A 17,265-nucleotide genomic window follows, 5' to 3' on the forward strand; every position below is an offset into this window, starting at 1 on the left:
AATAATAGTAGAGAATTATTTTATTTCTTCATCACATTCCCAGTGGGTCAGAAGTTTAAATGCACTCAATTAGTATTTGGTAGCATTGCCTTTTATATTGTTTAACTTGGGTCAAACGTTTTGGGTAGCCTTCCACAAGCTTCTCACAATAAATTGGGTGAATTTTGGCCCATTCCTCCTGACCGAGCTGGTGTAACAGTCAGGTCTGTAGGCCTCCTTGCTCGCACATGCTTTTTCAGTTCTGCCCACAAATGTTCTGTAAGATTGTCAGGCTTTGTGATGGCCACTCCAATACCTTGACTTTGTTGTCCTTATGCCATTTTGCCACAACTTTGGAAGTTTGCTTGGGGCCATTGTCCATTTGGAAGACCCATTTGCAACCAAGCTTTCACTTCCTGACTGATGTCTTGATGTTGCTTCAATATATCCACATCATTTTCCTTCCTCAGGATGCCATATATTTTTCAGTGCACCAGTTCCTCCTGCAGCGAAACACCCCCACAACATGATGCTGCTACCTCCATGCTTCACGGTTGAGATGGTGTTCTTTGGCTTGCAAGCCTTCCCCCTTTTCCTCCAAACACGATGATGGTCATTATGGCCCAAAAGTTATATTTTTGTTTCATCAGACCAGAGGACATTTCTCCAAAAAAGTACAATCTTTGTCCCCATGTGCACTTGCAAACAGTAGTCTGGCTTTTGTATGGCAGTTTTGGAGCAGTGGCTTCTTCCTTGCTGAGCGGCCTTTCAGGTTATGTTGATATAGGACTCGTTTTACTGTTGGTATAGATACTTTTGTACCTGTTTCTTCCAGCATCTTCACATGGTCCTTTTGCTGCTGTTCTGGGATTGATTTGCACTTTACGCACAAAAGTACGTTCATCTCTAAGAAACCGACTGCGTCTCCTTCCTGAGCGGTATGACGGCTGCGTGGTCCCATGGTGTTTATACTTGCGTACTATTGTTTGTACAGATGAACGTGGTACCTTCAGGCGTTTGGAAATTGCTCCCAAGGATGAACCAGACTTGTGGAGGTCTACAATTTCTTTTCTGCGGTCTTGGCTGATTTCTTTTGATTTTCCCATGATGTCAAGCAAAGAGGCACTGAGTTTGAAGGTCGACCTTGAACTGCATCCACAGGTACACCTCCAATTGACTCAAATTATGTAAATTAGCCTATCAGCAGCTTCTAAGGCCATGACATATTTTTCTGGAATTTTCCAAGCTGTTTAAAGGCTCAGTCAACTTAGTGTATGTTAACTTCTGACCCACTGGAATTGTGATACAGTAAATTATAAGTGAAATAATCTGTCTAAACAATTTTTGGAAAAATGACTTGTCATGCACAAAGTAGATGTCCTAACCGACTTGCCAAAACTAGGTTTGAGTTTTAATAACTCGAACCTAAGTGTATGTAAACTTCCGACTTCAACTGTAATATCTAGCCATCTATGTCCTTAATCAGTATAAAGGAGGAAATGTTGCTTGCTTGTTGAGCAAAATCAAAGCTGTAATGCATCCTGATGTCTTTGCTTGCTGGTTCAGTAGGGACCCCCAGAGACAACTGCAGGTCTTGACTGCAAGACCACCTGTCATCAACCATCTTCTGGTAGACCGACCGCTCACTCTGAACAAGCAGGAGATGCTGCTCTTGCTTCTAGCGTTACTTTACAATAGCAATGCTGCCATGTCAACATGTCACCAGTTGTTGTTTACATTTAGCGATTGTGACGCACCTTCCATATTCACTTTCCATGCACTTTTTTTGAGACCGAGCCCATGTGAAACACTGGTTGTTGGTACTGGTCCCTCAGGGTCACTCTACCGGCCTTACGCCACAGAATGGAAGACTAAGTTTATTACCAAAAAGCCATCAATGCACTTTGTAACCACTGGCCAAGTAGTCACAGAATGATCAATCTGTCTATTGATTTTCTTGCAGGGTGTGCAAACTGTGCTACTTCAGCAAGAACTGGAGATGTGTCGTCAAGAAAATGAGAGACTGCAAGCAGGTATTATTCAAATTGAACATTTCTGTCATGTTTTTTTCTATGGTGGGGGGGGTTACAGCCTACGGTTGAATGGCGGGAACCCTGCTTACTGAGATTTACTGCCCAACCACTCCCTTTTCACAGGATAAATAGCTGTGAGAAACTGGTAAATTATACCTTTACATGAACAGCATGGCGTGAAATGGAACTGTTAAATTATATGCAACGTCTAAATATAGCTTCTCTACGGCCTCTGCGTGATGAATTGACGCTCAAGGTGGGGACCGACAGCCCATCTCAATATGGAGCGCAGTTCACAATGCATGTAGACCTACGTATCTCATCATGGTAAGAGTTTTAAAACAGCCCATCACTCGAATATTGTTGCTTTAAATCAGTGAACTTGCAAACACTCTCTCGCAGTCTTTCTCTCTATCCATCAACTCCATTCAAATTGCATCCAAAATAGATCATCCTGTTCTAGTGCATTCAGAAAGTGTTCAGACCCCTTGACTTTTTGTTACGTTCCAGCCTTATTCTAAAATGGGTAAATTGTTTTTTCCATTCATCAATTTATACACAGTACCCTATAATGATAAAGCAAAATGGGTTTATAGATTTTTTTTTTGTTTAAAAAAAAATTAAATACAAAATGAAATATCACATCTACATAAGTATTCAGACCCTTTTACTCTGTACTTTGTTGAAGCACCTTTGGCAGCGATTACAGCCTTGAGTCTTCTTCGGTATGACTCTACAAGCTTAGCACAACTGTATTTGGAGTTTCTCCCCTTCTTCTCTGCAAATCCTCAAGCTCTGTCAGGTTGGCTGTATTTTCAGGTCTCTCCAGAGATGTTAGATCGGGTTCAAGTCCAGGCTCTGGCTGGACCACTCAAGGACATTCAGACTTGTCCCGAAGCCACTCCTGTGTTGTCTTGGCTGTGTGCTTAGGGTCATTGTCTTGTTGGAAGGTGAACCTTCTCCCCAGTCTGAGGTCCTGAGCACTCTGGAGAAGGTTTTCATCAAGGATCTCTGTACTTTGCTCCGTTAATCTTTCGCTCGATCTGGACTAGTCTACCAGTCCCTGCTGCTGAAAACCATCCCCACTGCATGATGCTGCCACCACCACGCTTCACCATAGTGGTGGTGCCAGGTTACCTTCAGCTTGGCATTCAGGCCAAAGAAGTGCTGGTACTGCTTGATCTGTGGCAGTGGCCTGAAGTACGGAGTCAGGTGTTGTTGCCAGCCATAGATTTCCACCAGTACCGTTATCGTCCGTATCCTTATTTGTATGCAGTTGAAGTCAGAAGTTTACATACACCTTAGCCAAATATATTTAAACTCAGTTTTTCACATTTCTTGACATCCTAGTAAAAATTCCCTGTCTTAGGTCAGTTAGGACCAAAAAGTACCATCTTTGCCCCCATATGCAGTTGCAAACCGTAGTCTGGCTTTTTTATGGCGGTTATGGCGCAGTGGCTTTGCTTGCTTCCTTGGCAAGTGGCCTTTCAGGTTGTGTCGACAAAGGGCTCATTTTACTGTGTATATACAGTGGGGCAAAAAAGTATTTAGTCAGCCACCAATTGTGCAAGTTCTCCCACTTAAAAAAATGAGAGGCCTGTAATTTTCATCATAGGTACACTTCAACTATGACAGACAAAATGAGGGGGAAAAAATCCAGAAAATCACATTGTAGGATTTTTAATAGATTTAATTTGCAAATTATGGTGGAAAATAAGTATTTGGTCACCTACAAACAAGCAAGATTTCTGGCTCTCACGGACTTGTAACTTCTTTAAGAGGCTCCTCTGTCCTCCACTCGTTACCTGTATTAATGGCACCTGGTTGAACTTGTTATCAGTATAAAAGACACCTGTCCACAACCTCAAACAGTCACACTCCAAACTCCACTATGGCCAAGACCAAAGAGCTGTCAAAGGACACCAGAAACAAAATTGTAGACCTGCACCAGGCTGGGAAGACTGAATCTGCAATAGGTAAGCAGCTTGTTTAAAGAAATCAACTGTGGGAGCAATTATTAGGAAATGGAAGACATACAAGACCACTGATAATCTCCCTCGATCTGGGAGATCTCACCCCGTGGGGTCAAAATGATCACAAGAACGGTGAGCAAAAATCCCAGAACCACACGGGGGGACCTAGTGAAGGACCTGCAGAGAGCTGGGACCAAAGTAACAAAGCCTACCATCAGTAACACACTACGCCGCCAGGGACTCAAATCCTGCAGTGCCAGACGTGTACCCCTGCTTAAGCCAGTACATGTCCAGGCCCGTCTGAAGTTTGCTAGAGAGCATTTGGATGATCCAGAAGAAGATTGGGAGAATGTCATATGGTCAGATGAAACCAAAATATAACTTTTTGGTAAAAACTCAACTCGTCGTGTTTGAAGGACAAAGAAGAGTTGCATCCAAAGAACACCATACCTACTGTTTAAAAAAATATATATTTCACCTTTTATTTAACCAGGTAGGCAAGTTTGAGAACAAGTTTATTTTACAATTGCGACCTGGCCAAGATAAAGCAAAGCAGTTCGACACATACAACGACACAGAGTTACACATGGAGTAAAACAAACATACAGTCAATAATACAGTATAAACAAGTCTATATACGATGTGAGCAAATGAGGTGAGATAAGGGAGGTAAAGGCAAAAAAAGGCCATGGTGGCAAAGTAAATACAATATAGCAAGTAAAACACTGGAATGGTAGATTTGCAATGGAAGAATGTGCAAAGTAGAAATAAAAATAATGGGGTGCAAAGGAGCAAAATAAATAAATTAAATACAGTAGGGAAAGAGGTAGTTGTTTGGGCTAAATCATAGGTGGGCTATGTACAGGTGCAGTAATCTGTGAGCTGCTCTGACAGTTGGTGCTTAAAGCTAGTGCGGGAGATAAGTGTTTCCAGTTTGAGATTTTTGTAGTTCATTCCAGTCATTGGCAGCAGAGGACTGGAAGGAGAGGCGGCCAAAGAAAGAATTGGTTTTGGGGGTGACTAGAGAGATATACCTGCTGGAGCGTGTGCTACAGGTGGGAGATGCTATGGTGACCAGCGAGGTGAGATAAGGGGGAACTTTACCGAGCAGGGTCTTGTAGATGACATGGAGCCAGTGGGTTTGGCGACGAGTATGAAGCGAGGGCCAGCCAACGAGAGCGTACAGGTCGCAATGGTGGGTTGTATATGGGGCTTTGGTGACAAAACGGATTGCACTGTGATAGACTGCATCCAATTTGTTGAGTAGGGTATTGGAGGCTATTTTGTAAATGACATCGCCAAAGTCGAGGATTGGTAGGATGGTCAGTTTTACAAGGGTATGTTTGGCAGCATGAGTGAAGGATGCTTTGTTGCAAAATAGGAAGCCAATTCTAGATTTCTTTGGATTGGAGATGTTTGATATGGGTCTGGAAGGAGAGTTTACAGTCTAACCAGAGACCTAAGTATTTGTAGTTGTCCACGTATTCTAAGTCAGAGCCGTCCAGAGTAGTGATGTTGGAAAGACGGGCAGGTGCAGGTAGCGATCGGTTGAAGAGCATGCATAATAGTTTTACTTGTATTTAAGAGCAATTGGAGGCCACGGAAGGAGAGTTGTATGGCATTGAAGCTTGCCTGGAGGGTTGTTAAGTGTCCAAAGAAGGGCCAGAAGTATACAGAATGGTGTCGTCTGCGTAGAGGTGGATCAGAGACTCACCAGCAGCAAGAGCGACCTCATTGATGTATACAGAGAAGAGAGTCGGTCCAAGAATTGAACCCTGTGGCACCCTCATAGAGACTGCCAGAGGTCCGGACAGCAGACCCTCCGATTTGACACACTGAACTCTATCAGAGAAGTAGTTGGTGAACCAGGCGAGGCAATCATTTGAGAAACCAAGGCTGTCGAGTCTGCCAATGAGGATGTGGTGATTGACAGAGTCGAAAGCCTTGGCCAGATCAATGAATACGGCTGCACAGTAATGTTTCTTATCGATGGCGGTTAAGATATCATTTAAGACCTTGAGCGTGGCTGAGGTGCACCCATGACCAGCTCTGAAACCAGATTGCATAGCAGAGAAGGTATGGTGAGATTCGAAATGGTCGGTAATCTGTTTGTTGACTTGGCTTTCGAAGACAAGGCATGGTAAGACAAGGCATGTCAAAGGCATGGTAGGATAGATATAGGTCTGTAGCAGTTTGGGTCATGTGTCCCCCCCTTTGAAGAGGGGGATGACCGCAGCTGCTTTCCAATCTTTGGGAATCTCAGACGACACAAAAGAGAGGTTGAATAGGCTAGTAATAGGGGTGGCAACAATTTCGGCAGATAATTTTTAGAATGAAAGGGTCCAGATTGTCTAGCCCGGCTGATTTGTAGGGGTCCAGATTTTGCGGCTCTTTCAGAACATCAGCTGAACGGATTTGGGAGAAGGAGAAATGGGGAAGGCTTGGGCGAGTTGCTGTGGGTGGTGCAGTGCTGTTGACCGGGGTAGGAGTAGCCAGGTAGAAAGCATGGCCAGCCGTAGAAAAATGCTTATTGAAATTCTCAATTATGGTGGATTTATCAGTGGTGACAGTGTTTCCTATCTTCAGTGCAGTGGGCAGCTGGGAGGAGGTGTTCTTATTCTCCATGGACTTTACAGTGTCCCGGAACTTTTTTGAGTTAGTGTTGCAGGAAGCAAATTTCTGCTTGAAAAAGCTAGCCTTGGCTTTTCTAACTGCCTGTGTATAATGGTTTCTAGCTTCCCTGAACAGCTGCATATCACGGGGGCTGTTCGATGCTAATGCAGAACGTCATAGGATGTTTTTGTGTTGGTTAAGGCCAGTCAGGTCTGGGGAGAACCAAGGGTTCCTGGTTCTAAATTTCTTGAATGGGGCATGTTTATTTAAGATGGTTAGGAAGGCATTTAAAAAAAATATCCAGGCATCCTCTACTGACGGGATGAGATCAATATCCTTCCAGGATACCCCGGCCAGGTCGATTAGAAAGGCCTGCTCGCTGAAGTGTTTCAGGGAGCGTTTGACAGTGATGAGTGGAGGTCGTTTGACCGCTGACCCATTACGGATGCAGGTAATGAGGCAGTGATCGCTGAGATCTTGGTTGAAGACAGCAGAGGGCAAGTTGGTTAGGATGATATCTATGAGGGTGCCCATGTTTAAGGCTTTGGGGAGGAACTTGGTAGGTTCATGATCATTTGTGTGAGATTGAGGGCATCAAGCTTAGATTGTAGGATGGCTGGGGTGTTAAGCATGTTCCAGTTTAGGTCGCCTAGCAGCACGAGCTCTGAAGATAGATGGGGGGCAATCAGTTCACATATGGTGTCCAGAGCACAGCTGGGGTCAGAGGGTGGTCTATAGCACGCGGCAACGGTGAGAGACTTGTTTTTAGAGGTGGATTTTTAAAAGTAGAAGTTCAAATTGTTTGGGTACAGACCTGGATAGTAGGACAGAACTCTGTAGGCTATCTTTGCAGTAGATTGCAACACCGCAGTTTTATCTTGTCTGAAAATGTTGTAGTTTGGGATTAAAATTTCAGAATTTTTGGTGGTCTTCCTAAGCCAGGATTCAGACATAGCTAGAACATCCGGGTTGGCAGAGTGTGCTAAAGCAGTGAATAGAACAAACTTAGGGAGGAGGCTTCTAATGTTAACATGCATGAAACCAAGGCTATTACGGTTACAGAAGTCATCAAAAGAGGGCGCCTGGGGAATAGGAGTGGAGCTAGGCACTGCAGGGCCTGGATTCACCTCTACATCGCCAGAGGAACAGAGGAGGAGTAGGATAAGGGTACGGCTAAAAGTAATAAGAATTGGTCGTCTGGAACAGAGAGTAAAAGGAGGTTTCTGGGGGCGATAAAATAGCTTCAAGGTATAATGTACAGACAACGGTATGGTAGGATGTGAATACAGTGGAGGTAAACCTAGGTATTGAGTGATGAAGAGAGAGATATTGTCTCTAGAAACATCATTGAAACCAGGAGATGTCATCGCATGTGTGGGTGGTGGAACTAATAGGTTGGATAAGGTATAGTGAGCAGGACTAGAGGCTCTACAGTGAAATAAGCCAATAAACACTAACCAGAACAGCAATGGACAAGGCATATTGACATTACGGAGAGGCATGCTTAGTCGAGTGATCAAAAGGGTCCAGTGAGTAGAGAGGTTGGTTGGGGTCACGGCGATTTAGACCGCTAGCCAGGCCATCGGTAGCAAGCTAGCATAGGATGGAGGTCTGTTATTAGCCACCTCGTGCGTTCCGTCGGTAGATTAGTGGGGTTCCGTGTGGTAGAGGGGATTAATCCAAATCACACAACAACAAAAAAACAATAGATATAGTTATAAAGGCCCAAGAAAAATAAATAAACTGAAGCATGGGGGTGGAAACATCATGCTTTGGGGCTGTTTTTCTGCAAAGGGACCAGGACGACTAATCCGTGTGAAGGAAAGAATGAATGGGCCCATGTATCATGAGATTTTGAGTGAAACCTCCTTCCATCAGCAAGGACATTGAAGATGAAACGTGGCTGGGTCTTTCAGCATGACAATGATCCCAAACACACCGCCCGGGCAAAGAAGGAGTGGCTTCGTAAAAAGCATTTCAAGGTCCTGGAGTGGCCTAGCCAGTCTCCAGATCTCAACCCCATAGAAAATCTTTGGAGGGAGTTGAAAGTCTGTGTTGCCCAGCAAACAGCCCCAAAACATCACTGCTCTAGAGGAGTGATGTTACTGCATGGAGGAATGTGCCAAAATACCAGCAACAGTGTGTGAAAACCTTGTGAAGACTTACAGAAAACGTTTGACCTCTGTCATTGCCAACAAAGGGTATATGACAAAGTATTGAGAAACTTTTGTTATTGACCAAATACTTATTTTCCACCATAATTTGCAAATAAATTCATTAAAAAATCCTACAATGTGATTTTCTGGATTTTTTTCCTTCTCATTTTGTCTGTCATAGTTGAAGTGTGCCTATGATAAATTACAGGCCTCATCTTTTTAAGTGGGAGAACTTGCACACTTGGTGGCTGACTAAATACTTTTTTGCCCCGCTGTAGATTCTTTTGTACCTGTTTCCTCAGCATCTTCACAAGTTCCTTTTGCTGTTCTGGGATTGATTTGCACTTTTCACACCAAAGTACGTTCATCTCTAGGAGACAGAATGCCTCTCCTTCCTGAGCAGTATGATGGCTGCGATGTCCGATGGTGTTTATACTTGTGTACTATTGTTTGTACAGATGAACGTGGTACCTTCAGGCGTTTTGGAAATTGCTCCCAAGGATGAACCAGACTTTCTAAGCTCTTGGCTGATTTCTTTTGATTTTCCCACGATGTCAAGCAAAGAGGCACTAAGTTTGAAGGTAGGCCTTGAAGTACACCTCCAATTGACTCAAATGATGTCAATTAGCCTATCAGAAGCTTCTAAAGCCATGACTTAATTTTCTGGAATTTTCCAAGCTGTTTAAGGGCGCAGTCAAGGGGCTGGTGATGCTTTATTGGGTCTCTGACCGCATTTATCTTTCTGTTTTGGCTACTTACAGTAGGCCCATAAAACAGTTGGGAGTATAGGGTTGGACTGTTTTGTCATGATAGCACAATAAATCAATAAACTATATTAATTTATTATTAAATGTATATCCCATATCTGCACAAAATTGAGTGATCTCACAACCCCTGCTCGCAGACAAACATGGGCTCTGGGATTTGCATCCACTTTTTTTTTTCACTCAAAGCCACATTTCTTCCAAACACAAAAACACACACCACCTTCCATCACAATTCAACCGCACATACCCACATACTGTGTCCTCTGTTTGCTGTGTTTTTATCCCTACAATTAGTACTTTTGTGTTCCAGTTCCTTATATTTTAGGATGTATTATTTTGTTACCCTTCTGATGCTGTCTTATCTAATTATAAAATACTATAAATAGAAAGTGGAATACTAATTATTTTACAGCATTCTCTATCTTGTGGTGTAGTTGTGGTTTATTTATTTTTCAATTGTTGTATTTTATTTTGATATTACAATCCCTAACGTGGATATTATTGGGTGTTCCATTTTTTGACTTCTCTATGGGAACTTAGTCATATTTAGAATGGCTATGGAGTAGTCTTGGTGTCTCGGAACATTTAGTTATCAATAATCAGTTTATAGGAGAGCTGCAAGTTTTTTTGCGTTTAAAAAAAAATCTATTCTCTTTGCGCTGTTCTGCAATTTCCTTCTGGTACGGATCATTTGTGCCTATTTTCGTGCTAGCGAGTCTTTCACCCAGGCTTTTAACCATTTTATCTTTGAAGAATGCAAATTTGCCAACAATTGGGCGCTCATCCTCTGTCCAAACGGTGTACATGTTCGAGTTGGATTTTGTCGACAGCATCGCCTGGGATCTGTAGCGCTGTCAGAATGATTTCACCACAATTTCAGGATCTTTGCTCTCATTTTGTTTGATACCAGTAAGTACCAGATTCTCTGATAGATCTAGTCTGTATGTCAAGTAAGGCTTCTCGCAGAAACATTTTCTCCTTTTTAAGTTAGCCTCCATTTCAATCTTATTGACTAATGTTTTAGCTTGTTTGTTTCTCCGTTGTTGCAGCTTTTTCGTCACTCATTCGTCACTCATCTCATTTTTTATATCTTTACGGACTCATTCAAGTATGCCAAGTTGATCATTTATCGACTTTAACAGATTGGTTTCCACCCTTGCCATTCCCGGTGGTGAAAATCATAAATCGTCTGTGTCCGTCAGACACGTTTTCGTTTGGGGTTGGGTTCTCTGTTTACTCCGTCATGTTTGGATGTTTTGTTTTTGGTAATATTGGTTTATAAATGTCTCTAGCCTAATTTTATTTTGTGGTGTTATCCAGATTGAAGGTTATTACCCATGAGTATATGGAGTTGAAGTGCTAAAATTTAGTCAGACTTTTAATTTTTTTTTATCTTGAAGCGATCCGCACCTCTGTTCAGTTCGCCATTTTACCTGGTCCAGACTACCTGATTTTACAGTCCTTCATTTCTGTCTTTTATCAAATAAAATAAACCTGTTTTCACTTTGTCATTATGGGGTATTGTGTGTAGATTGAATATTTTTATTTTATTTAATCCAATTTAGAATAAGGCTGTAACGTAAGAAAATATGGAAAAAAGGAAGGGGTCGGAATACTTTCCATTGCGCTGTATACATTTTTAAGTCAGGTTATTGATTTATAGACCTAATTAAGTTGGGTTTCTTGTCAATATTCTTAGACAATTAAACTAAGCTCTATTTGCACAGGAGTAGTAATACTATTGAACGTTGGTTATGAAATTCATTATTTTTTTTATATTTTTTTAAATAAATTGGCAGTTATGACTGAAGCCTGGAGGTTTTGAGTCCAGGCGAAAAGCCGAAAACAGGGCTACACTGAAAATACGAGCTTGGTTCCCAAGTTTCTAAACCATACCAAACCATCTTAGGTACAGTGTCGCTATGATATTTGAATTGAGGAAGTGTGATCATAAACATTATGATATTGTAGCGATCCGCAATTGAATTCCCCCCCAGCCTTCAGATGTGAGCTAAACAGTGCACTTGAGATGCGTTTTTAAGGCTATCGATGCAAAAGTGAACTTTATCATTTCCAAACGTTTAGGTCAGTTGTATGCTGCTTTGCTATCAATCAAGGGTGCAATATTTAACTGATGCATTTGGCAATATTCAATTTATTTACACAAAACATATGAACAAAAGTATTCACTGTTGAAGTTGATCCATGTAGGCCCTTCATATATAGCCTATGCGCAGCACTTCGTTCAATTTATCTAATCAGTTCTTGTTTTCGTGCCTGAAATGTCAGCAACACCTGTCAAACAGACATTTCTCTCAAAACACTGGGATGTCGATTCGCACGGGACTACTATTATCAGAGGACCTTGGAGTTGGTTATTCTGTCTGGAATTGTTACTATTGCCATGTACAAATTACTGACGTTTTGTGCTTGTGCACATATTTACATTACACAACCACCCCCAGTAAAACTAATCCTAGGCCTAGTTCTATGTGTAATCAGGTGTGTTCTTAGTCAAGAGAGGTAAACCAATAAAAATCTGGATTCTCAGATCATTTGGGAAAAAAATTGCTAACTGGTATGTCCTGCAGGACTACAAATCCATTTAGTCTGGCAGTCAGGACGTGGAGCAAGTGTTTTGATGTCACATTGCTAATGGCTGTAAGTTGTATTGAAGTCTCATGGGAGCACTCCAAACAAAAGACAATTTAATAAATTGACAACTCATAAATGGAATGAAATAAACCAAAACTTGTTTCTCACAAATGTAGCCTAGGTTGTGCGCTCTGCAAACATGTCCACTCCTACATTGACAATGGTAAGATTGTCATTCAATGATTTGAATGCATTAACAGAAATAACCTTAACCAAACATACATTTTAGATTAGAATTTATATGGTAAATGTACTGCTGGTGATACGGTCATCCCTGCGGCTTGTGTGGCGTAAAATATATATTTTCCACTGCTCAACTGAACTCTTGATCGACCAAACAATCGACCAAATGGGGTCAGTCCTAAATGAAAGTCATCCGTTCCCGGATGAATAACAATGAAAATAATTGTCTGTCAAATGAAAAGCACAATGTGTCCGCTTTTTATAAAAAAAAGTGGAGTTGGGTAAGAGTACAGACACATGAACACTGAAATTGTAAATGACTTACAAAAGTAAAGTTCAAATCAACTGTTTTCAGACGAGTTCATTAGAAAGTTGTGTTCAGCTATTCATTTTTTGGGCAGACAATCATCTCCGTTGTCATTCATTTGGGAACAGATGACTCCCATTGAAAAAGCATTGGCTCCATCCAAAATACTCGACACAAAATTCCAATACATTTGACTTGACAATGATGGAGTACATCATATATGATTTTAATCCGTGTTCATGTGTCTGTGTGGCCGTACTCTTTTAGAGGTAAACCAATAAAAATCTGGATTCTCAGATCATTTGGGAAAAAAATTGCTAACTGGTATGTCCTGCAGGACTACAAATCCATTTAGTCTGGCAGTCAGGACGTGGAGCAAGTGTTTTGATGTCACATTGCTAATGGCTGTAAGTTGTATTGAAGTCTCATTTCAGGTAATTTAATCTAACTTTTTGACTTCTACTGAAATTTATTCCAGAGCTACGTAATCGTGACGGGATGGATTTGTAAAGGAAGACACACAAATGGAATGGATTGCACAGATAAATGGAATAAGTAACAGATTCAAATGAAATTGTTTCACTTTTAAGATTTAATAAAGATTTGATATGCCTATTGGTTGTTTTTCTTTTAGGTTTAGAAGAGGACATACACTGAGCATACCAAACATTAGGAACACTGTCCTAACATAGTTTCCCCCCCAATAGGCCTCCATTGTAATTTTGTCGGTGAATGGGACTCTACAAGGTGTCAAGCGTTTCACAGGGATGCTGGCCCATGTTAACTCCAATGCGTCCCACAGTTGTCAGGTTGGCTGAATGTCCTTTGAATGTCCTTTGCCTGGTGGACCGTTGTTGATACACATGGGAAAGTGTTGAGCGTGAAAAACACAGCATTTTGACATAACGGTGCACCTGGCACCAACTCACATACCCTTTTAAAAAGCTCTCGAATCCTTTTTCATGCCCATTCACCCTCACATACAATCCATGTCTCAAGGCTTAAACATCCTTCTTTAACCAGTCTTCTCCCCTCCATCTACACTGATTTTAAAGTGGATTAAATAACGGATCATAGCTTTCACCTGGTCACTCTGTCATGGAAAGAGCAGGTGCCCTTAATGTTTTGTACATTCAGTGTATATTGCCGGTTTTCCAGACCCAGATAAAGCTTAGTCCTGGAATAAGTGATTTCCGTGGAGAATTTCCATTGCGAGTGCTTGTTAGTCCAGGACTAGGCTTAATGAGGGGACGGCAGGTAGCCTAGTGGTTAGCACTAGATCGAATTCCTGAGGTGACAAGGTAAAGATCTGTCATTCTGCTCCTGAACAAGGCAGTTAACCCACTTCCTAGGCCGTCATTGTAAATCAGAATTTGTTCTTAACTGACTTGCCTAGTTAAATAAAGGTCAAATAAATAAATATTAAACAAATAAATGAGTCTCCGAAACCGTCCCATAAGTGTTTTCTAGTAGTTAAATGGAGGTTCAGCTCCATGGACAACATCTAACCAGTTTGGACTATTGATTACCCCCAAACTGGATCACCAGTGGTTATTAGCAAGATGTGATTGTGACAAGTACCGTGTGAATATACTGGTCCCGTTCCAGGCTGATTTTATTTTTCAGTCCTGCTGCATGAAGCAACATAAGGTTGCATGCAATGTTGTGAATGTACACAGTCAGGCATGAGGTTGATATATGTGGTTAGCTAATAGCTAATATGTAAACCCTTATCCAGGCGTTGTGATTTCTGGAAGGAGATTGCAATGTTGGGGATGATTTACCTCTTGGAACTAAAACTAAAATAAGTGGAGAATTTCAGGGTCTATAAATTATGCACGGTTGAATAGTCTGGAATACTGGTTGAAAAGGGTCTGGAATACTGTTGGAGGAATGCACCTCTTTCATGAGGAAATTGCTGGCATACTTTTGCTGGCATACTTACTGTCCCCAATTTATGCAGTTTTCTGTTTTTTTTGTGTCCACTACCTGTTGGTCATAGACTACAATGTAGTGAGGTCTGGTTGAGTTATGATCACTCAATGGGGTCTACAAAAGGAAGCTGGAGAATGGAGATGTAATCAGTGGATGTTCCCAAATCGCTCCCTACCCCTTGGCTCTGTAACCCTTCGTCTCTGCAGATCTGTAAGGTGTAAAGCAATATGGTGGAAGCTTTACCATTGAACTGCTTATAGCTAACGAGACCGTACAGATCTGCAAATATCAAGTGACTTGACTTGGGGAGCGATTTTTGGGACCAGCGTGTGTTAGAGCATCTAGATTCTCCTACATGGTAATGGTGGTCCAGTTCATGATTAACCAATTGTGTAAATGTATATGCTGTCCACAGTTCTGAATCCTACTATTGCAGGTAAAAAATTATATAATCTACACATGCATAGGGGGTAGGGGACTATTTTGAAATGGGCATCCAAGATCCAACAGAGTAGGGCACACCTGAAACGGGCCTGAGGGATGTAACGGCAGTGTTTTCACTTGTACCTATGACCCCCCTGAAATGGGATTGTCACTAATTGCCACAAAATCATAGTGTCCGCATACTCAACCAATCAGATTAATGAGTGTGATGCTGTATGCCGACCTACTTGCCGGGGTTGATAAGACACGCATTTTATTTTTTGTCTTGTTCAATTAAAGTGTGCAAGCTTAACATGAAGTTTGCCCTTACTCATGCTATAGTTACTTGTCCTAACCCAAAATAGGTTTACTCCAATAGCTGCATTGTTTTAAAAATTGCATGGAGATAAACTGATATCTTGATTTTTAGATTTTCATTTGAAAAATACCACAGTTTCACTGAAATTTCATGTTTTGAAATTGGCATATTTTCAAGAACTTTGATGCATTCTGAGATACTCTACCTCAGGCGAGCAAAACCTTGAGACTTCCTTAGATATCGTGCACCAGCTGTTTACATATGCATTGTCCACCACCCCTTGTCTTACCAGACGCCGCTGTTCTATCCTGCCGATACAGCGTATAATATGTTGATAGTGTCGTCGTTCAGCCATGACCCCGTGAAGCGTAAGATATTACAGTTTTTAATATCCTGTTGGCAGTTTAATATTCCTCGTAGGGTATTATGAAGTTAAATTGAACATCACACATACCCAGATCATGGTGGCAGAAACTGGGCACAGGAAAATATTATCCACAGGTTCTGACTGTAGAAGAACATAGGATGCCGTTGGGGGCTAGGGAACCGGGTACGAGTTGGGAGACAGGTAGGAAAGGTTCAGTCCTAGATCTATCAGTAAACCACGAAGGCAAATAGGAGATGGGGAGTGAACTGAAAATTACATGGCTTGGGAACACCTTTTGGAACCTGTGGCCGGGCGGGGGAAGACTGGATGAAAGCATGAGGACCTTTTTTAGGGCCTTCATTTTTGTGGAACCCAGCAGAAAAAGTATCCCGACGGCATAGAATCAGGAGAGAGTGGGAATCATCATGCTATCAAACTGTTTTTTCTTTGCATATTATTAATAAATATGTTTTGTTTGTCTTTGCTTTTCAAGTCTTGTGCTATCGCTCTCTTAGGAACCTGAAGGAGAAAATGGAGGAAGTCAAAAGCTCCAGCTGAAATGTCATTATCGGTTGTCAGACGAGAGGTGGAATAAGACTGTAATAATAGATCAGAGGCCATAAGTCTCAGAGGTGCAAACTTAATAATCATCTGTGAATGTTTTTTTTGTTCATTGTATTTTTTTTGTTCAATTATAAGTCATTTACAAGTTTATATAATGTTGAACAATATGGAGTTAATGTTCTGACTTCTAAACTTGAAATATTTGTATTTATTTATTTCACCTTTATTTAACAAGGTAGGCTAGTTGAGAACAAGTTCTCATTTACATCTCCTCCCTGGCCAAGATGAAGCAAAGTAGTTCGACACATACAACAACACAGTTACACATGGAATAAACAAACATGCAATCAATAATACAATAGGAAAGGTCTATATACAGTGTGCAAATGAGGTAAGATAAGGGGGGTAAGGCAATAAATAAGCCATGGTGGTGAAGTAATTACAATATAGCAATTAAACACTGGAGTGATGTGCAAAAGATGAATGTGCAAGTAGAGATACAGGGGTGCAAAGGAGCAAGATAAATAAATACAGTATAGAGATGAGGTCGTTGGACGGGATATTTAGATGGGCTATGTACAGGTTCGGTGATCTGTGAGCTGCTCTGACAGCTGGTAGAGAGGAGAATGCAGTTTACGTTCTGTCAGAATATGTTATTGTTAAAATATTAGGTATTCTATGGAGAGAAGGGCCACAGTCTGGTTTCAGTTGTTGGGTTGTAAATTTGAAATACTTGCTACACCAGAAGTTAATGGTTATGTGTAGGAGGTATGTACAGTTGAAGTCGGAAGTTTACATACAGCTTAGCAAAATACATTAACTCAGTTTTTCACAATTCCTGACATTTAATCCTAGTAAAAATTCCCTGTCTTAGGTCAGTACGGATCACCACTTTATTTTAAGAATCTGAAATGTCATAATAGTAGAGTGATTTATTTCAGCTTTTATTTCTGTGGGTCAGTAGTTTACATACACTCTATTAGTATTTGGC

At 41.3% G+C, this 17,265-nt stretch overlaps 1 protein-coding gene across 4 annotated transcripts in view; it reads left to right on the plus strand.

The window, feature by feature from the left end:
• LOC112233713 (mucin-17) overlaps nucleotides 1–13,281 on the plus strand; it is a 58,127-nt gene extending 44,846 nt beyond the window's left edge. For 3 of the 4 annotated variants that reach the window (XM_042305920.1, XM_024401521.2, XM_042305919.1), the window contains exons 9-10: nucleotides 1,943–2,012; nucleotides 13,145–13,281. In XM_042305920.1, coding sequence (XP_042161854.1) covers nucleotides 1,943–1,998 — 56 coding nt within the window. In that variant the 3' untranslated portion in view covers nucleotides 1,999–2,012; nucleotides 13,145–13,281. The remainder of the gene's footprint in view (nucleotides 1–1,942; nucleotides 2,013–13,144) is intronic. The other variant, XM_024401522.2, reaches the window with a different exon arrangement.
• Nucleotides 13,282–17,265: the final 3,984 nt, after the last annotated feature.

The sequence above is a fragment of the Oncorhynchus tshawytscha genome, linkage group LG25, assembly GCF_018296145.1.
Source record: "Oncorhynchus tshawytscha isolate Ot180627B linkage group LG25, Otsh_v2.0, whole genome shotgun sequence".
NCBI classification, from domain to species: domain Eukaryota; kingdom Metazoa; phylum Chordata; class Actinopteri; order Salmoniformes; family Salmonidae; genus Oncorhynchus; species Oncorhynchus tshawytscha.